This window comes from Garra rufa, chromosome 11 (genome assembly GCF_049309525.1).
Source record: "Garra rufa chromosome 11, GarRuf1.0, whole genome shotgun sequence".
In the NCBI taxonomy this organism is placed as follows: Eukaryota; Metazoa; Chordata; class Actinopteri; order Cypriniformes; family Cyprinidae; genus Garra; species Garra rufa.
The window spans coordinates 24,032,112-24,055,239 of NC_133371.1; the positions used below are offsets into that span (position 1 = coordinate 24,032,112).

Here is a 23,128-nt window from a genome sequence, read left to right on the forward strand (position 1 = left end):
ACAATAGATAGCAATAAATATAAAAAGCAAAACTATCTAATAAGTATGAAAGACCATTTCCATCCCTGAATAAAAATAAAACAAGGTTATTGTGACATTTTACTTCACAATTCTGACTTTTTTCTCAGAATTGTGTGATACAAACATTCAATCGTGTATTGAAAAGTCAGTATTGCGTAATATAAACTCGCAATTCTGAAAAATAAAGTCGCAATTCTAAGAAATAATATTGTGAGTTTATATCTCACAATTCTGACTTCATAGCATGCAATTGCGAGTTATTAGGTCAGGATTGTAAGATACAAACTTTAATTTGCGAGAAAAAAAGTCACAATTGCTAGTTTATATCAATTCTTATATAAACTTGGAATTGCAAGAAAAAAGCCAGAATTCCAAGATAAAAACTCACGTTTGTGAGAAAAAAAATCACAATTGTGGGTTTATATCACAAATCTGAGGAAAAAAGTCAGATTTGCAAGATATAACCTCAGAATTGCAAGAAAAAAGCCAGAAAAAGTCACAATTGCTAGTTTATATCAATTCTTATATAAACTTGGAATTGCAGGAAAAAAGTCCGAATTGCAAGATAAAAACTCACATCTGTGAGAAAAAAAATCACAATTGTGAGTTTATATTACAAATCTGAGAAAAAAAGTCAGAATTGCAAGATATAACCTCAGAATTGCAAGAAAAAAGCCAGAAAAAAGTCACAATTGCTAGTTCATATCACAATTCTGAAACTTTTTAAGTGTTTATATCTCAATACTGAAAAAAGTCAAAATTGTGAGTCACAATTGTAGGTTTATATCTGACGATTTTGAGAAAAAAGTCACAACTGCGAGAAATAAGTCCAAATTCTGAGATAAAAACTTGCATTTTGTAAGTCAGAATTCTGAGAAAAAAGACATAAACTCGGATTTGTGAGAAAAAAGTTGTAATTGCGAGAGAAAATTCTGAAATAAAAAGTCACAATTGTGAGATAAAAACTCAATTTCCTTTTTTTATTTATTAAATATTAAAGTAGTAGTAGTATATACAAATGTAATTACTCACATATGATAGCCCAAATAAATCAAATGATGAATTACTTAATATATAATGACTATATTTTTGTGAAACTATTATTTATTTCAGTATTAAATTACAACTATAATAATCACACAGTATTACAATTAAATGCATAACAATTACAACGTAATAATCGATATTTGTAGTCTTGTTTATGACAATACATTCACTAAAAATGGACTGAAAAAATACTACTATCAACCCTCCTATGAAGCCTCATAATGTGTACCTGTTGTCGTCCCAGCTGGAGGATGTCTGAACCCAAGCCCACAGCGGCGAGTATGGAGGCACAGCCCAGCAGTAGCAGGTCGCTCTTTTTCCTCTGGCTGCAGCGCCGAACTGAATCCTGTGAGCCTATTCCTGGCCCTACGCTCGCTGATCCTAAACCCACCTCCTCCATCGCTCCATTACTGCCCAGCTCAGGAGCTAGTCGTCCTGGGGAACTGTCATCAAACTCAGAGTGCTCCTCTACACAGAAAAAAGGATAGTGAATTAATAATCCTATAATCTGATGTACTGGGGGGTCTTAATGTTCAAATCTGAAGCAGGTTCATTATACAGTACTGTATGTCTATAAGCAGAATGTGATTCAGACTCACCCATTTCATTTAGGCTTGAGAATCCAGCTGTCATTGGAGCATGTTTTGGTGACTTCCCCAGATTTGGAGCGCTGGAGGACCACACCTTACCCTCCCCGAGTGACTTCAACCTAAAAAAAGGTGGGGGAAGAGCTTTAATTATATTTCAACTAAATATTAATGAGATATATCTGTAGTGTATGATGGTGTTCTTAAATGTAAGTAACAACTCGCACAATTAGATATAACAGCTTTGTTACATCAAAAGAAGACTTACTCCTTGGAGTAAACCCCTGTGATATTTAATAATAAGTATGAGTGGACTGAAATAAAATAGTTAAATAAATAAAAAGAAAATATTCTTTTGGTCTACCTATCCTCTCCACCGACTCTCTCGCGCTGATGTGTGGAGCTAGGCCCCCATGTTCGGCCCTTCTTTTTGGTCCCTAGATCTTCTTTCTTACACACTGCCGTCCTGCCCCACGTCTTCCTTCCATCACTGGGCGTCACTAGACCACACAGCAATACAAACACATTTCAGAAAATATTCAATATTATCATTATTTTAGCATAGCCGACTACATACAGTGCCTTGCAAAAGTATTCATATCCCTTCATCTCCTTCACATTTTGTTATGTTGCAGGCTTGCAGCCTTATGTTAGACTGTCTTAAATTACTTTTTTCCCACATCAGTATACAGTTCATACACCATAATGACAAAGCAAATACAGAACTGTCCCAACTTGGTAAATGTATTAAAAAAAAACTGAAATAAGTACATTGCATAAGTATTCATACCCTTACCTCACCTTTACAGCCTCAAGTCTTTTTGGGTATGATAAAAAGCTTTGCTCATCAGCATTTGGCAATTATCTGCCATTATTTTCCTCAGTTCTTCATCTCCTTCACATTTTGTTATGTTGCAGGCTTGCAGCCTTATGTTAAACTGTCTTAAATTACTTTTTTTCCCACATCAATCTACACTCCATACACCATAATGACAAAGCAAATACAGAATTGTCCCAACTTGGTAAATGTATTAAAAAAAACAAAACTGAAATAAGTACATTGCATAAGTATTCATACCCTTACCTCACCTTTACAGCCTCAAGTCTTTTTGGGTATGATAAAAAGCTTTGCGCATCAGCATTTGGCAATTATCTGCCATTATTTTCCTAAGTTCTTCACCTTCCAAGCTCTGTCAGGTTGGATGAGGGCAGACACACATTTTCAGTTTTTTTCAGAAATGTTTGATTGGGTTCAAGCCAAGGCTCTGGCTGGGCCACTCAAGGACTTTCAAAGAGTTGTCTATAAGCGGCACTTGCTGTGTGCTTGGAGTCATTGTTCTGTTGGAAGTTGAACCTTCTGCCCAGTCTGAGGTTCTGAATGTTCTTGACTGGGTTTTCATTAAGGATATCTCAATATTTGGTGCATTGAGCTTTTCTTCTACTCTAACAAGTCCTTCAGTCCCTGCCACTGAAAAACAGCCCCACAGAATGAGGCTGCTATCAGCACACTTTACTTTTTGGATGGTACTCTGCAGGTGATGAGCAGTGCCTGGTTTCCTTCAAACATGATGTTTGGAATTGAGACCAATTCCAGTTTCACCAGACCAGAGAATCTTGTTTCTGCAGTCTGGGGGTCCTTTAGGTCCTTTTTTGCAAATGCCAAGTGTGTTTTCATGTGTCTTCACTAGGGAGAGTATTGAGTCTTGCCCCAGTCCCATAAAGCCCAGATTGGTGGAGTGTTGCAGTGATGTTTGTCCTTCTATAGGTTTCTCCTATCTCCACATTTTATCATGGAGTTCAACTAGAGTTAGGGCTGGGCGATTAATCGAAAAATAATCGAAATCGACATTCAGAACCTATAATCGTTAAAATTTTTCCAGGAAGATTATTTCAATTACTTTCCCTTTAAAAAACACAAGCGCTCCGTTACGTTATTCCGCCGACATGTCGATGGAGAGCTTAAACAGTATTTATACAGTAAAAAGTATTTACAGGATATACAAGGGTAATTTTATTTAGAGGAGATACTGCTTATTTTCTACTTTTAATATGAAAAACATTGAAAATTATTTATTTTGTTTCCAATAGTGCAAGTTATTTATTTTCACTAATTTAAGAAAAATGTGACTTTTCGTTTTAAGCAATGCTTGCTTTAATTTCAGTTGTTCAACACTGATGTTCAATTAATAATCATAGATCAATTTCAATTATTTCAATTATTTTAAAATCAAGTAATGCACCCTTCATCCAAAAATCTCTCGCTTGTAATATGTGAACATATTTACTGTACAAAACTTGTCAGTGAACTATGAGGGCAAAAAAATAATTATTATATAAATATAATTAAATATAATTTTATTAATAAATAAAATAATCGTTCATTAATCGTAATCGGGTTAAAATGTTCAATTAATCGAGATTTTGATTCTAAGCCAAATTGCCCAGCCCTAACTAGAGTGACCATCAGGTTCTTGGTCACCAGTCTAACCAAAGCCCTTCTGCATCACTTGCTTAGTTTGGGCAGGAGGCCAGCTCTAGGAAGAGTCCTGGTTATTTCAAACTTCTTCCATTAAGGGTAATGGAGACTACATGCTTCTGTGAACCTTCAATACAGCAGATTCTTTTTCTGAACTCTTCCCAGATGTGTAGCTTGACACAATCCTGTTTCTGAGCTCTACGGGCAGTTTTTTAACCTCAGGGATTAGTTTTTGTTTTGATATGCATTTTCAGCTGTTAGACCTTTTTGTTAAGACATGTGTGCCTTTCCAAATCATAGTAACATCTACAATTGATTTGAAAGCTCCTGAGCAAAATTTCAACTGTATGAATACTTATGCAACGAAATAATGGAACGGAATCCTACCTCAACATAAAGTATGGATTACACAGAAACTCAAGTATGTAAGCTAAGCCAGTCTCAATGCTCTTCAGACACAGTCAACTCTTTAAAGTGGTATTGATTCTTGGCCCATGGCAATGCAGGCCTACATCAATAAGCTACTGTAGCAATGCTACTGTAACAAAACATTCACGCTTTGACTTACAGCGTATGGCTCTGAGGCGAGGAATGACCCCTGGGCTGGCTGGAGGAGTGGTGCTTTCACTACCCTGACCTTTCCTCTTGTCCACGCTGGGTGATGCTTGCACCGTGATCTTATGTTCAAAACCTAAAACAGATAGATGCTGTCAGAGACTTACAGAATATGATTTTACACGTAATTAAATATACATGTATTCAGAGCGATTTCTGAAGGATCATGTGATACAGAAGATTAGACTAATGGCTGCTGAAAATTCATCTTTGCAATTACAGGAATAAATTATATCATAAAATAGACAACAGTTGTTCAAATCGGACCACTGATGCTGTCTCATGAGATGTCCTTCAACATTAAACAATCATAATTATTCCAAACTTTTGACCACAAGTGTATAATCCCATTCCACCCACCAGATGGCAGACTGATGCAGTTGCTGTCCCTGCCAAGTTTGAGCAGTCTGCTCTTTTTGAAGTGGCCTTTGCGTTTTTTCACATGTGGTTTTTCTTGATACATCTGATGGATGATGATGTTGAGCTCTCTCTCCACAATGTCGATCTCCCTCTCGGCTAACTCCTGCTCACGCCTCTTCAGATGCTCCTCTTGCTCCCTCTGCTCCTCAGCCGCCCGCGCCAGAGCTTCCTCCCAGGATCTCAACTCCTAATGAACAGGCGATTATTTAGACCACTAATCCACTAAGCTTACAAGTTATTGCTTATAATAATGTTGCCAGTGTAATTTTCCTAAGCGTAGGTGATTCAATTTTTCCCACGCATTAGGCTCACTTTGGTGCCTTTTATATACTGGTTCACAGTACTTGTGTGTAAACATACTTTGTAGTCTTAATGGTCTAATTTGTACTGTATATTTATTAGATCTTAAAAGTATAAAATATAATAGCTGAGTTTATAAAAATGACCCTGTTCAAAAGTTTACATACACTTGATTTTTGATACTGTGTTGTTACCTGAATGATCCACAGCTTTGTTTTTTTGTGTTAGTGATAGTTAAACTGCCTGTTGTTCTTCAGAAAAATCCATCAGGTCCCACAAATTCTTTAGTTTTTCAGAATTTTTGTGTATTTAAACCCTTTCCAACAATGACTGTATGATTTTGATATCCATCTTTTCACACTGAGGGCAACTGAGAGACTCATATGCAACTATTACAGAAGGTTCGCGCTCACTGATGCTCCAGAAGGAAAAATTATGCATTAAGAGCCAGGGGTGAAATTTTTTTAAATTGAAGATCAGGGAAAATGTAACTTATTTTGTCATCTGGGAAACATGCAAGTATCTTACGTAGCTTTGAAGGGCAGTGCTAAATGAAAAAAAAAAATGATACGTAGGCAAAATGAGAAAAATTTACACATCTTCATTCTGTTCAAAAGTTTTCACCCCTGGCTCTTGATGCATTGTTTTTCTTTCTGGAGAATCAGTGAGCGCTTTGGCAGAACCTTCTAAGTTACATGTGATGGATCTCAAAATCATACAGTCATTGTTGGAAAGGGTTCAAATACTCAAAAATGCTGAAAAAACAAAGAATTTGTGGGAGCCGAAGGATTTCGATTTTTGCTGAAGAGGATCACAAAAAATATTTTCATAGCTTAATAAGATTACGGATGAACCACTGAAGTCACATGGACTATTTTAATCCAAGAAAGCTCTTGGATTTCATCAGAAAAATCTTAATTTGCGTTCCAAAGATGAACAAAGGTCTTACGGGTTTGGAACAACATAAGAGTAAGTAATTAATCATAGAATTTTCATTTTTGGGTGAGTTATCCCTTTAAACATAAAACAAACATCAATTAATGGTCCCAACCTTCTCCTTTGCTCGTAGTTCATCAAACATCTGCTGGATCTCCAGCCTCCAGTCTTCCTGCAGGGAATGGAAAGACTCGAGGGGCATCTGGAACATGGCTGACTGCTCAATGTCCAACAGCCTTTTCAAGATACTCCCAAAAGAAGGACGTCCATGTGGGTTAGGACACCAACACTCTACAGAGAGCGAGAGATAATAATGGTAATATGAGGTAAAGAGTGGATATCTCAAAGGTCAGTGTTTTATGTGGTTCAACCATAACTGTTCTTACCTCCCAGCAACTGTGCAAAGGCCTCAGGGCAGGTGGAGGGGATGGGAAGGGTCAGCTTGTTCATAGCAACTCCATAGGCCACAGCCAAAGCATCAATTTCACGGTATGGCACCTCACCAGTCAGCAGCTCCCAGAGTAATACTCCAAAACTGACAGGAAAAAGACCATAATCAGGCACAGAACCTCTAGTTAGGCTGCAAAAGATAGTCCAGAGGAGGACGGAAGCTCACCTCCACACATCGCTGCTTTTGGAGAACAGGGACACTTTGATGACCTCTGGAGCCATCCAGGCATATGTGCCTGCTGCGCTCATCTTTGTGGTGCGATGCCATTCCCGAGCAAGCCCGAAGTCTGTGATCTTCAGAGTCTTCTCACCCAGGTCTTCTCTCTCCACAGGCTCCAGAATCAGAACTGAGGGGGAATGAAATGAAGAACAGAGAAATATGAAGCCAAAGTGGGTTGGAGATGGAGTGAATTTTGGCTCTTTGTTGATATTTCAAAATAATGAATAGTGGAAACAACAAGTTCTGCATGTAATATATGGTAATTAGTCTCAGTGGTGCTTGAACCAGATCCATTGGCACGCTGAAGCTTTACACAACGATGGCAAACAATATCCTTGATTTGCACTTAAGATAAAACTGAAATGCAAACATCTGTAAGACACGTTTGAGTCATATGACTGTGACACAATGTGAGAACAAGTGCAGTACTTGTGTACACAGTGACACCTCACAAAAACGACACAAAACTGCATTTACAGATCTTACACTACCAGTCAAAAGTTTTTGAACAGTAATATTTTTCATGTTTTTTAAATAATTCTCTTCTGCTCACCGAACCTACATTTTTTTTTTGATCCAAAGTACAGCAATAACGGTAAAATACTGAAATATTTTTACTATTTAAAATAACTATTTAAAAATGTTTTCTATTTGAATTTTAAATTTTAATTTTAAAATGTAATTTATTCCTGTGATTTCAAAGCTGAATTTTTAGCATCATTACTCCACGTCACATGATCCTTCAGAAATCATTCTACAGGGTTCCCGCGGGGTCTTAAAAAGTCTTAAATTTAAAAATCAAAGTTTTAGGCCTTAAAAAGTCTTAAATTCGCTGTTCTAGGTCTTAAATAATTTTACACGGGTCTTATTTTTCCGATGTCCATGTAACGCTACCTCTAATGCTCATTTAAATTCTCTTTTTGTTGTTTCCGTGGTGTTGTAGTTCTTTATTTCACTATTCCAAATATAATTTGCTGTATTTAAACTACAAATGAGACCAACATGCAATAGCCAATCAGCTTTCTGTTATTGGCGCGAGTCTCTCTCGGATTGTACCACAGAAGTAAAATGGATTTAACTTTTTAGCTTTGGGGAAGTGCAAGTTTAGCGATACTTGTCTTGAAAAAACTGAATATAGGGCTTGGCTAAGGCCAGTTGCTAACATCTGTAGATTTTTTTTCTCCCTCTGTGGAAGTTACTGGGTCTTCAGACAGAATCGCAGTAGCAGAATACAGGTCAAACTACCTTTTTCTGTATATAATGTTCTCAATAATGATAATAAATATAGGTCGAGCTAGCTGACCGCCAGCCTTCGAGATACTTTTAAAATGTTTTTTTTTTTTTACTTGCCCGACCGAACAAACCACCTGATTAAAACTGAAGTGACAAAAACAACCAGCGAAGCATCGAAAAGCAAGAAAGATTCATATTTTAATACATTCAACGTAAACAGAAATTGATAATGGATATGTGTGTATTTCTGGTCTATTTGTGACATACTTTAAAACAAATGAGCGTAACAGCACTCTAAAGAAACACACTGAGGTAAAAATTTAAAATGTATAGTTTATTTATATAACATGATATAGTTCAGTAATATACCAAGTGAGCTTTTTGCTGAAAATTCTCACAATTACAAATGTTACATTAATTTTAGCTCAATAAACAAGTAGTTAGTCAAGTTACTTACATATTAGACAAAATATTTTCACTGTTTTGTTCTGTTTCACCAACGAAAATAGTTCCAAACAAGGATCGCAGCAGAAGCATTCTCCTAGTAACGTTTTGCTATGATTCAGCGTTTGGTCGAATAAGTTGAAATAACTCGCTCATGAAGTGACTTACCGCCACCTGCTGGTAGTTTAGTGTGTTTAAAAGTATGCCTCCACACCCAACATTTATAATGTATATATTTATAAATCAATAAATGTATTTAAAACATTAATCTCACTTTTAATTTTGCAGTGTAAATTATGTGATCTCACTGCTAACAGCAATTTAGAATTTATTGATAAATTCATAAAATAAATTTCAAAGGTAATGCATACATTTCGAAAGTAAAAGTTTTTTACATCAGATATTTCTAGTGGTACTTTTATGGGGATAGTTTGTGTGGAATAGTATCTGCTGATATGAAAAGTTCACTGTATATCATAGTAATAAATTTATGACAGCCATGAAATTTTGTTTACTTTTTACTAGAGGTCGACCGATGTATCGGTTTTGCCGATTAATCGGCACCGATAGTTGATTGGCTGAACTATCCGTTATCGGCAAAAATCCATGCCGATAGTTTTTCCGGATTGCTTCTTTGCTGAAGCGGCTCACGCTCCACTCCGCTGTCATAGAGTATGAGAGGTTAAGTCAGACACCAATGTTAAATGTCAGGATTGTTACCATATATTTGCATTGATTTATATCCAGTTGGTCATATTTGTAGCCAGCAAAATTGCAGATTTAAAGACTTGATGTGAGAAAGCAAAATGTGTTCATTCAGCCTACAGAATCCTGCTGTGCCACAGCACGCCATTCACAGTTTTACATTACATATCTGTCCCAAATTGTTGTTAATGTTTATAAAGGCTTGACCCTGCTGGAAGATTGTGCATTTAAGTTATAAATTCGTATTTCTGTAGCTCTAATAAAGTCTGTATGCTTCATATAGAGCTATAATTTATGTTTTAGCCTTTTCTTCAGGCCGCGGAAGCATGGTAGGTTTGCATCTTGTTACGCACTTTATTTCACAATGCAATTTTCCTTGTTCTTACTTGATTTTAATAACTGATCAACAAAAATTTGTATTCAAAATTAAGATAAAAATTATACAAAACGAAATTCGTTTAAAAAGGGATTTTCCACAAATAAAAAGGTGGAAGTGGTCAACAATTGTGTCTGACCCTCTCCAATTCTCCCGGCATATTGCCGTCCAATTCATACCACGTCCTTTATGACATTTACAAATTACACACACTTCTTTCGTAATTAACAGATTAAACTGAAACAAAACACAAACAAATAATATTTAAACATTTATGTAAAACAGATAACACATTTTCTTAAATGGTTACAACAATATAGATCGTACTTTCTCTTTCCGTTTGATCTGTTGTTTAAACTAATCTTTGCCGCTTTTTTGATCATTCTTGAAGTAAACATTTGCCCATTTGGTGATTAAATCAACTGTTTTAGATTTCTGCTTGAACTACACGACGCATCCTGTGTGTGTTAGATACCTGCGAGTTGTCCGCGCAACGCAGCGTTGCATCCAATGCATCGCAACCCTCTCTTCAAGGAGCTTGTGTTTTTCCCCGCATATGGCACGCGTGAGCGCCTGAAACGCGGCTGGCTTCATTGCACAGAATTTGCACTGTGAGACTCGTGTGCATTGCTTGACAGTGCGTGCTTCCACACGCAGTTTTTTACTTTACATGTGCCTTCATTTCTGCCGTTTGTAATGCAGTATATTAGATGCACAAAACTCGCGCTCTGACAGACTTTCACTTGCAATTTGTGTTTGTTCGTCCTAAAAAGCTCGATTGCAGATGCGGTTAAATGCACTTGCCATTTCGAATACTTTTATACGAAACTGATGTACACACAGTCAGTTATGTTTTCAGAGCAGGGCATCTGATATATCGAAATAGATCTGTGCATTCGTTTGAATGCAGCCTGTTAAAGCAGCCACTGTCAATGATCTCATCAGTAATCAAACGAAAGGAAAAAATAACTATTGTCTGTTAACTTTTGGATACTTAAAGAACACTTATTTTAAATAAGTAATTGGTTAAAAGTAGCCTGCTTATAATAAAAAATAAAGTAAATTTTGCTCAAAATAAATTATATAAAATGTATATGAAAATGTAGCCATGTGCAGTAATATTGAAAACTGAGAATGTGATGCATGGTTATATTTAGTTGTTATTGAAAATCGTAATTAAATTGAATCTTAATTTTAATACGGCAGTACTAACATACAGAGATTCCAAATATAAACAAAAAGCATAGAAACTGCAATTTTACATATTGTTAAAATGTAAAGATTCCCACCCCTACTGTTAATATGAAATAACACTTTACAATGAGCCCATTTGTAACATCAACTAAGATTGATGAAAGCTGTAGAATAGAAGTGTTGTTCCTTGTTAGGGTGTTATTTTGTTAACATTAATGAACTATGAAATAACTTTAATGATCAATATATAATTAAAATTAATATTTTTATTAATTTACAAAAGTATGGTTTATTACTTTTTTAAAACTAGCAGAGCAGTATTTTAGTTGCCGTTCAGTATCTATTTTCAAAAACTATCGGTTAATTAATCGGTATCGGCCAGTGTGGTCCAACCTAGCTATCGGTATCGGTAAAAACCAATATCGGTCGACCTCTACTTTTTACATTAAACACATTAAATATTACATGTATGCATGTAATATAATATCTATTTCCGTTACAGGTTTAGGTCTTAAATTTCATATAAGGTGGTATTAAAAAGGTCTTAAAAAGTCTTAAATTTCACTTGTTCAAATCTGCAGGAACCCTGTTCTAATAATTCTAATGATTTGCTTCTCTGCTTGCACTCTCATGAACACGTGTCAAAGACTGACACGGAAGAGAAGACTTTATGGTTGAATCACTGATTTCACATGGACTATTTTAACGATGCCCTTACTACCTTTCTGGGTCTTGGTAGTTGCACTGCTGTCTATGCAAGGTCAGAAAGCTCTCATATTTCATCAAAAATATCTTAATTTGTGTTTCAAAGATGAACAAAGGTCTTACGGGTTTGGAATTAATGACAGAACTTTCAATTTCGGGTAAACTATCCCTTTAAAGGGGTCACAATTCATGAGTTCATGCTTTAATGTAAACATCAGCACCTTATGAAACTTGAATGTGACATTTTGGACAGCATGAGAGTCAGTAAATAATAAGTATATGTTCATTTTTAGCTGAGGTAACCCTTTAAAAGCCATGTGTGACATGTCCATTCAAACTCTATGGTAAATTGCTACAAATTAATGTCACCTGGTATGGAAGAAACTAGCCAAATTATGCAGAGACCAACACAAACAGTTTGCTTGTCCTAAAAAAACTTGAACAAAACAGCTCAAGGTAGAACTAGTGCAACCCAATTAGATTAAATACAGTTTATGTTTGTTGTTGTGTTAGGTCGCCACTTCGAATGTAAAATTTAGATCCTGAAGCAAAACGTCGATAATCTGCCCTACAACGCTACCTAAATAGCTATTTGGCTTTTGTTAATCTTATCCAACAGCCCACGTGGATATGATTACGTGACTCAAAAGAAAAGAAATTATTTCAGGGGTGGACCTAGTTGCTACTTTTTATGAAAGCAGATAAATATTTTTTTATATTTGGATTAATGAACTGCAGACAAAATGGGAAAAAAATGGGATCTCTGATTTTCACCAAGCAAAGCAGTTAAAATGCAGTTAAAAGTAATATGTGAAATATTATTACATTTAAAGCTGAATTTTTAGCATCGTTACTCTAGTCTTCAGTGTCGCATGATCTTTCAGAAATCATTATATGATGCTGATTTGGTGTTAAAGAAACAGATAATATATGACTTAATATATGAGCCCGGACCACAAAACCAGTCTTAAATAGCACAGGTATATTTGTAGCAATAGCCAAAAATACACTGGATGGGTCAAAATACTGTAGATATATCAAAACATAATTTTTGATTAGTAATGTGCATTGCTAAGAACTTCATTTGGACAACTTTAAAGGTGATTTTATCAATATTTTGATTATTTTGGACCCTCAGATTCCAGATTTTCAAATAGTTGTATCTCGGCCTAATATTGTCATATCCTAACAAACCATCCATCAATGGAAAGCTTTTTTATTAAAAGAAAATTACATTTACACTGCAAATAATGCTTTTCTTACTTAGATTTTTTGTCTTGTTTCCAACCAAAATATCTAAATATTCTTTTAGAGGATTTTCTAAACAAGTAAAAATGATTGTCTTGTTTTCAGAAAAAACAAGTCAAAATTAAGTGCATTTTTGCTTGAAACAAGCAAAATAATCCGCCAGTGTGGTAAGAAAAATAATCTTGTTTTCTGTTTGAAATAAAAAACGTTGTTTACCCCATTGGCAGATTGTTTTGCTTCTTCTAAGCAAAAACTCAATTAATTTTGACTTGTTTTTTTTTTTGAAAACAAGAAAATAATTTTTACTTGTTTAGAAAATCCTTCTTGATTTCAGAATTTTTAAATATTTTGGCTGCAAACAAGACAAAACATCTAAGTAAGAAAAGCATTTTTTGCAGTGTACGACGGTTCAGGGGTCACGTATATGACTTTACTTTTACTTTTGGTGAATTTAATGTGTCCTTGCTGTATAAAAGTATTAATTTCTTTCCAATAACAAAATAAATTTCACTAACCCTAAACTTTTGAACAGTAGTGTGTATATTTTGTAATAAATGAAATGTATTTCGGAATGGAATAATGTGAATCATTCACAATTAGACCATGTATTAAAAACATAAACGTAGGTCAATTTTGATTCAATATCGCCTACTCAGCAAAATAGAGACTTCTTGACTTTTAAAAGGAGTTGAAGCTCTATACTCCATCAAATATTAATCAGCCAGTAGCATGTGTGCAGGCAACACACAGTCCAAAAGAGAAACAAGATCTCTCTCTTACACACACACACACACACACACACATGATCTCTCTTACACGAAACTGATGTAAAGTGCACACTCATCTATTCACAACACAAATTTAGCTTTACATCACAAGTGAGACACATGGCAGGCACCTATACACACATACACATAACAGGCGCCATGTGGAGAACAATGTCAATATTTCACAGAACTGGCATTAGAGGACAGAATAATCCTGGCATTGTTATTCATTGAATTCAGATCTGTGTTTACTGAAACTACCAAGATCCACTTAGTTTATTAGAACAAGAATTATAGAAGTCAATAGGTACATAAAACAGAAAAGGGTTGGGATACTGGTCTAAGCCATATTGTCACGCCACATGAGATTATACAGTTGCTATTAAGACTTAAAAGAGTTTAGACTTTTGGTCTAGCTCACATTTACTAACATGAGTCACACCGGATGGAGTAAATCTCACAAATAAAACATCAATACAATGTGAACTATAGCGTTCTTTACAGTACTATACGTCATGTGTACTGTGTGAGAGAGTGATGCTAGTTTGTGGTGCCCTGTTCTTTCCCTCCTCCCTGTATTTCCTCCTGTGTTTCCGTGTGCGGGCAGGCTATGGAAATGTTTGGAGTGTCAATAGTCAGCTGGACTGGTTTGAGTGGGGTGGGGATGGGTGGAGTGCAGCCTTGCTAGTCCATTATCACCACACATATGCAAACGGGAGCAGAGAAAGACACAGGAAGAGCACACAGCTGAGTTTCTGTTTGGCCAGCACATCACAAGCTGGAACAGGTGGAACTTTTCTCTCCTTACCTCCTAATATGTATATTATACAGCTGAAGTCAAAATTTTACATACACCTCGCAGAATCTGCAAAATGTTAATTATTTTACCAAAATAAGAGGACGTGTTAACAAAATGCATGTTATTTTTTATTTAGTACTGACCTGAATAAGATATTTCACATAAATGACATATGTGACCCTGGACCACAAAACCAGTCTTAAGTCGCTGGGGTATATTTGTAGCAATAGCCAAAAATACATTGTATGGGTCAAAATTATTGGTTTTTCTTTTATGCCAAAAATCATTAGGAAATTAAGTGAAGATCATGTTCCATGAAGATTTTTTGTAAAATTCCTACTATAAATATATAAAAATGTAATTTTTGATTAGTAATATGCATTGTTAAGAACTTAATTTGAAGAACTTTAAAGGTGATTTTCTCAGCATTTTGATTTTTTTGCACCCTCAGATTCCAGATTTTCAAATAGATGTATCTCTGCCAGATATTGTCCTACCCTAACATCTCAGTTTTGTAAAATTTAACCTTATGACTGGTTTTGTGGTCCAGGGTCACATATATAGTCCACAAGAGAAAATAATAGTTGAATTTATAAAAATGGCTCCATTCAAAAGTTTAGATACACTTGATTCTTAATACTGTGTTGTTACCTGAATGATCCGCAGCTGTGTTTTTTTTTTTTTTTGTGATAGTTGTTCATGAGTCACTCACAGTTTTTCTGAAAAATCCTTCAGGTCCCACAAATTTTGTGGTTTTTCGGCATTTTCTCTGTATTTGAACCTCTTCCAACAATGACTGTATGATTATAAGATCCATCTTTTCACACTGAGGACAACTGAGGGACTCATATGCAGCTATTAAAGAATGTTCAAGTGCTTACTGATGCTCCAGAAAGAAACACAGTGCATTAAGAGCCAGGGGTGAAAGTTTGTGAATTTGAAGATTAGGGTAAATTTAACTTATTTTGTCTTCTGGGAAACATGTAGATATCTTTTTTAGCTTCTGAAGGGCAATACTTAATGACAAAAACATGATTTTTAGGCAAAATAAGAAAAATCTATACATCTTCATTCTGTTCAAAAGTTTTCACCCCTAGGCTCTTAATGCATAGTTTTTCCTTCTGGAGCATCAGTGAGCACTTTAACCTTCTGTAATAGTTGCATATGAGTCCCTCAGTTGTCCTCGGTGTGAAAAGATTCATCTCAAAATCATACAGTCATTGTTGGAAAGGGTTCAAATGCACAAAAATGCTGAAAGATCGAAATAATTTGTGGGACCTCACCTATCACTAAACAAAAAAAAAACACACACACACACACACACACACACACAGTTGTGGATCATTCTGTGGATCAAACTTTTAAATGGGGTCATTTTTATAAATAATAATAATAATACTATTATTTTCTCTTGTGTACTATATGTAAATGTCTTTAATGTGAAACATCTTATTCAGGTCAATACTAAATGAAACATAACATGCATTTTGTATGATCCCTTTTATTTTGGTAAAATAATTAACATTTTGCAAGGTGTATGTAAACTTATGACCTCAACTGTAGATGCATGTTCTTTATACAACTAGATGTTTTGTCAATGAAAATGAATTATGATCATTTACTATAATGATCCTACTTACTTTTTAATTAAATAACATGAAGATGATATTTAGTATTGCCTATATGCATTTACAGTATATAGATAAGAGAATAGGGGAATATGAAAAAAAAGTATCCAAGGGTATAAATATAACCAAACTTCATTTTAATATATAAATATAAAAACTAAAAATGAAAGCATTATTTGATATTGTCAAAGATGAATGAATTAATTAATTCCTGGAACATAATATTTATGAAAATATAGCAAAAACATTGGATGTCAATGAACACTAATATTTTCCAACAGATGCTCTATTTTTGGAGAAAACATTGTGTATTTCATATATTTCATGTATTCATAAACAAGGACATGTTTTCTGCTAAAAAATATCTTCTGAGAAGGTCGACAACTGCTGAGGCAAAGCAGCACGTAACATTTACTGACAAGACAAATGAAAATCTGCCAATGGAACAAGAAAAAATATACATAACATATTCAAGACACATGTCTAGAAAGTCCTAGTACTGTCAGTTTGGCTTCTTAGCTAAATTTATTAGTTTTAAGGATGTTCAGATATTTAAACTGAACACAAAAGTACCGATTAACATAGCAAACTTGTGCATGTACTTGTAACGTTCGGCCTGTCACAAACTAACAATAAACAGTAACAACTAAAACTGATTTTTATTAATTAACATTTACATTTAGTCATTAAATGAAACCTATTATGCCTCTTTTTACAATATGTAATATAACTCTCAGGTGTCCACAGAATGTATCTGTGAAGTTTGAGCTCAAGATACCCTACAGATCACTTATTATATCATTTTAAAAATGCCTATTTTGAGTGGAAGCAGAAACACGCTGTTTACGTGCATGCCTCTTTAAATGCAAATGAGCTGCTGGTCCCCGCCCCTTTTCCAGAATAGAGCTGTGCCTTTACAGCTCGTACCTCAGATAGTTTTAAACCATATTAGTTTAAACTTCTAATATAGGGTTTTCTAAGCACACACATCCGCCGCAAACACGGCATGTGAGTACTAAACTAAATTCTCTTTCATGTCTTATTGCGCTTAAACTGTCGAATACGAAGTTTATGCTTAAAACACACGTATGTGAAGATAAATAGCTGGGAAAGAAGTTGCATGTTTATATTAGATCTACGACTTCGAAATGAGGACAATAGAATAAAATATAAATTTTAATAAATAAAAAAGAAAACATGTAGACAGAATAAAAAAAGAACAGATGTTAATTACTTCTATAACCAATGGTAACTAATGGGTCCTTACTGTAAAGTGTTACCAATATTTTTTAGTGAACTTGTTAAGCTATAAGTTGACCTTTCCCTGCCTCATCTCTAACTGTGTGCATTTGTGTGAGTATGTATGTATGTTTCTCCCTCTGGTGTGATGGGAGATTAGTAGAATAGGAGATGGCTGCTCACAAAGTTAATAAGGCATTGTTATATGCCTGTCTTCGTGGCCATGTCACCCTGAGGGACATCGTAGGGTTATGAGGGGGTGAATGTGTGTGTGTGCATGTCCCAGAGAAAGAATAATTATGCTTGTGTGAATATATGTGTGGAGAGAGAGGGTGTTCATGGGAATAAAGAGGCACAAAACACATTCGTTGAACATGTCCGAGGCTGAACAAGTGAGGGTGTGTCAGTAATGGTAAATGTGTGTTTGTGTGTGTGTGTGTGTGTGTGTGTGTGTGTGTGTGTGTGTGTGTGTGTGTGTGTGTGTGTGTGTACACTGCATATATGTACCAATTAACTTTGTTGTGGTTCTTCACTAAAGGCTACTGCTGGCCATTCAGGGCATGCATGGAAGTGTGTTTATGTGTTGGGATGATATATGAGAGGACCGTCACACAGGTTTTACAACTCGCAACTGTCTAACATCAAACACACTCAAAACCAAGCACCGTATGCACAGGACATCAACCATAACTCCCATTCATAACATTGATATTTGCTTTTTATTCATAGTCTGTATATCAAATGAATTATCCTCATTCTGACTGGTCAGTTGCAACCTCCCACAGAAGAAAACTTTTTGAATTTGAAGATTAGGCAAAATTTCACTGCCTTCTGGGAAACATGTAAGTATATTCTGTAGCTTCTGAAGGCCAGTACTAACTGAAAAAAACATGACAGACAAAATAAGAAAAATATACACATCTTCATTCTGTTCAAAAGTTTTCACCCCTAGGTTCTTAATGCATAATTTTTCCTTCTGGAGCATCATTGAGCATTTAAACTTTCTGTAATAGTTGGATATGAGCAGGGGCGTAGCAACCGGGGGGGACGGGGGGGACACGTCCCCCTCACTTTTAGAAACAGGTGAGTCTGTCCCTCGCACTTTTTTTGACCTAGCGCCAATATTTCCGCCCCTGGTCTCTGATTGGTTACTTAGACTTGAGTGTAACCAACATTTAGCCAATCACAGCACGAATCTCTTGGGCGTCTGCCATGAGCTTCAAATCTTGTTGCTCTTGTAAACAGAATGTATTATACTGTATAAACATCACCTTTGGGTCACATGACCATACTGCCCCCCCCCCCCCCACACACACTTTTAAATTGGCTGCTACGCCCCTGGATATGAGTCTCTCAGTTGTCAAGTTGTCCTCAGTGTGAAAAGATTGATCTCAAAGTCACACAGTCATTGTTGAAAACGGTTCAGATGCACAAAAATGCTGAAAAACCAAAGAATTTGTGGGACCTCACCTATCACTAAACAAAAAATAAAAAACACACACAGCTGTGGATCATTCAGGTAACAACAGAAAGAATCAAATGTATGTAAACTTTTAAATGGGGTCATTTTTATAAATTCAGCTATTATTGTGGACTACCAGCAAAGATGCTAAAAATCTGGGATTCAAAATTATTCGGACACTTTGACCTGACCATGTTTTGCTTAAGTGTTTTTTTCTTTTTCTTTGCTAATGCGACCTTTTTACACCACAGACTGAACAAAATTAAGCATTGCTTGGTAATTGGTCAACAAAGTATTGATAGTTGTGTAAATGCCGTCATACTAACAGTTATTTGGTATTATAAAATATAATGTTATCTAATATTATAAAGATGGATTTGTTCTGACACAAGAGTTATTGTCATATTTTATTACCATTTTCTAAACTATAGTGAATAAACATGATAATGATAATAATAATAAATGTTTCCTGAGCAGCAAATTAGAATATTACAATGATTTCTGAAGGATCATGTGAAAAAGCATGCTAAAAAATTCAGCTTTGAAATCACAGAAATAAATTACATTTTAAAATATATTCAAATGGAAAACAGTTATGTTAAATAGTAAAAATATGTATTTATATATATATTTTTTTGCTGTACTTTGGATCAAACAAAGGCAGGCTTGGTGAGCAGAAGAGACAATCTTAATGTTCAAAAACCTTTGACTTGTAGTGTATATCCCTTAACATAAATCTTCTGTCTTTCAAAGAATTACACACTCTGGACCCCCAGATGGCATAAAATACAATCTAATTAGCATTTCCTTTACATATATCTCCATTTGCAGCGACTTTAATCTAAGCCTGATGATGATAAAGTGCAGTATGGTGTCAGGGCACGCACATCTGTCACGCTGCAACCCTTGTTTAACTGTTTGTCATTACAACAAGCAATTTGACCTTTGACCTTTAATGATCCAATTGGAGACTAGACCATTTGTCTCTTCGACAATCCATGAGAATGGCACATCATCCAGTCTTCACACAGCAATTTAAAGTCAAGAGGGTGATAAAAATATTTGAACAGTCACTGATTTATAATTAAACAATAAAGAGGTTGCAATATGTGGTGTTAACAGCTATTACACAAGCGTGGCACAGTCCTAAACTTTGCCTGATTTGTCAGGCGTACAATCCAAGAAAGAGACAAGCTGTCTCTGAAACACATTCTCTCACCCACTCAGTGCTTGTCTCCCTAAAGCTCACTGAAAAGGTCTGTGTCTCAATCAATCGCTGAGTCGCCCACTCTTCCATATCTTCTAATCTGAAAGGGACGAATTCTCCCCTCAGTGCCGTATATAGTGCACACTCAGTAAGGGAGCATGAAGGCTGAAATGAAATGGTCCCCTGAAGGCAGGAACAGCTGGTACAGTGGCTGAATCAGGTCCCTTGTTTCCCCCAGTTCTACCTGCTGCTTCAGCCCAGGTACACTACATTACACTGCTGAGACAGATGTTTTTACAGTCCCACATGCTGACATAGCAGTTTGAATCCTTCATTTTGTATTTCTCAGGGGTTACTATTTTCGGGCCTGCATCTATAGACTCTTAACTAGACTCTTTTCAGTGTTTTACTTAATACATTAAACAGATAGTTCACCCAAAAATGACAATTCTGTCATTAATTACTCACCCTCATGTCATTCCAAATCCGTAAAACCTTTGTTTATCTTCGGAATACAAACTTAAGATAATTTTGAAGATATCTGAGAGCTTTCTGACCCTTCACAGACAGCAACTCAACATGTTTTTCATTTTTGGGTGAATTATCCCTTTAAACCTTTCTGGCTACAATGACTGTTTGGATGACATTAGCTTTTTTGATCAAATAAACCCTCATTATTTTGGTCAGGTCAGTCCATTATAGAAGAATAATAGATGAATTTATAAAAATTACCCCGCTCAAAAGTTTACAAATGGTTTAGTGATATTTGTTCATAAGTCCATCGTTTGTGTTGAACAGTTAAACTGCCCGCTGTTCAGAAAGATCTTTCAGGTCCCACAAATTATTTGGTTTTTCAGCATTTTTGTGTTTTTGAACCCTTTCCAACAATGACTGTATGATTTTGAGATCCAGCTTTACAGCTTTTCACACTGAGGACAACTGAGGGACTCATATGCAACTATCACAGAAGGCTCACTGATGCTTCAGAAGGAAACACAATGCATTAAGAGAAATGCATTGAAAACTTTTGGATCATGGTAAATTTAACTTATTTTGTCTTTGGGAAACATGTAAGTCTCTTCTGCAGCTTCTGAAGGGCAGTATGATATTTAGGCAAAATAAGAAAAATGTACACATCTTGTTTTGTTCAAAAGTTTTCACACCCAGGCTCTTAATGCATCGTTTTTCCTTCTGAAGCATCAGTGAGTATTTGAACCTTCTGTAATAGTTGCATATGAGTCCCTCAGTTGTCCTCAGTGTGAAAAGATGGATCTCAAAATCATACAGTCATTGCTGGAAAGGATTCAAATACACAAAAAAGCTTATGTTTTTTTATGTGAAATATCTTATTCAGATCAGTGCTAAATAAACAAACAACATGCATTTTGTATGATCCCTCTTATTCTGGTAAAATGATTAACATTTCGCAGATTCTGCAAGATGTATGTAGACTTCTGACCTCAACTGTAAATATCACAACATCAAATGTCATTAAAAGGCATGACAATATGGATAAAAAAGATGTAACCTTTAAAAAGATAAAATTTTAGCTATATCACCCACTTCAATACAAAAGATCTATATACTCAGCGTTGAATCTTCTGAAAACATATGTATATATTTCTGGACTGATAGCTTTCTTATCTTATACACAGAGATCAAAGTAGAGTTTCACTGAAAAGGTTATTGACTAAGAGTGCTGGTGGCAAGCATGGCTGTGGACCAATCAGCAAAGGCATGACTAAGCTAGGCGGGGCTTATTTGGACCAATCACTGAGTGTGGCCCCCTTCTCCTCCCTATCCTCAGCAGTCATCACCGTGCCCTACAGACAATCCCTCTCATCCCCCTCTCTCTCGTTCTCTCCATCTCTCTCTCTCGCCCTGCCTACCTCCCTCCATTCCTGTATGAATCAGATTCCAGCTGTCGCCTGCCGAGGCATCCATTCTTATACTCAACCAAAGGGGAAAGATAAAGGGAGAGGGATGATGATGGGAATGGGTGAACAGAGAATAAAGGAAAGAAGCAAGGACAAGAGGAATTGGGGCATATCATTGGTGTATGTGTGTGTGTGTGTGTGTGTGTGTGTTTGCATAAGTATGCATTTGTATTCCTGTGCTTGTGGCTTTGTGTGCTTTATATGTGGGAGTGCTAAACATAGGGAGTGACATGGATATTTCAGACTGCAAGTGGCATCAGAAAAAGGCAGAAAAAGAAAGAAAATGAGAGAGAGGTGAAAATATACAAACATGAAAGAAGGACTAAAGAGGAGCTATATATGGAAGTCTGTTTGAGCTTTCTAGTGTCTAATGGGACACTCATCATACTGATGGTCCCATTCATTTCATAAAGCCATGTTTAAAGTGCACTTTTACAGTAGCTTCAGTCTATCGTATGTGGTTATTTTGTATCTAGCATACACTACAAGACTGTAGTCTGACATGAAAAGCCCCAGATTGTAGCTAACTCTTAAAATTTTGAGATCAAAAATACAGTCAGGGTGGAGAATGAGACATGAGAAATCAAAAATATACCACATAACCAGTGTAGGCTGATTCCCAAATGAATTACTCTAATGAGTTGGTTCTTTTTTTAGTGAACGAGAAATACAGTGTACAGTGTAACCAATGTAGTCTGGTTTCCAAACAACTGACTCTAATGAGCTGGTTCTTTTCAGTGAATCAAAAACATACAACACAACCAGTGTAGTCTGATTCCTAAATTAATCATTCTAATGAATCAGTTCTTTTTAGTGAATCAAAAACATACAACACAACCAGTGCAGTCTGATTACAAAATGAATTATTTTTGTACTTTTTAGTGAATCAAAAACATCCAATGCAACCAATGCAGTCTAAGTCCCAAATTAATCATTCTAATGAATCAGTTCTTTTAGTGAATCAAAAACATACAATACAACCAGTGTAGTATAATTCTCAAATGAATCATTCTAATGAATCAGTTCTTTTTAGCGAATCAAAGACATACAATGCAACCAATGCAGTCTAATTTCCCAAATGAATCATTCTAATGAATCAGTTCTTTTTAGTG

The 23,128-nt window shown here is 35.7% G+C and overlaps 1 protein-coding gene across 1 annotated transcript in view; it reads right to left on the reverse strand.

Annotated features, from left to right (window-relative positions):
• Positions 1-23,128, reverse strand: part of map3k10 (mitogen-activated protein kinase kinase kinase 10) — a 40,472-nt gene that overhangs the window by 2,456 nt on the left and 14,888 nt on the right. Inside the window, exons 2-9 of the mRNA XM_073850626.1 lie at positions 7,019-7,199; positions 6,789-6,937; positions 6,518-6,693; positions 5,107-5,353; positions 4,700-4,822; positions 2,020-2,155; positions 1,668-1,777; positions 1,298-1,536 (exon numbers count right to left, since the gene is read on the reverse strand). Coding sequence (XP_073706727.1) covers positions 1,298-1,536; positions 1,668-1,777; positions 2,020-2,155; positions 4,700-4,822; positions 5,107-5,353; positions 6,518-6,693; positions 6,789-6,937; positions 7,019-7,199 — 1,361 coding nt within the window. The remainder of the gene's footprint in view (positions 1-1,297; positions 1,537-1,667; positions 1,778-2,019; positions 2,156-4,699; positions 4,823-5,106; positions 5,354-6,517; positions 6,694-6,788; positions 6,938-7,018; positions 7,200-23,128) is intronic.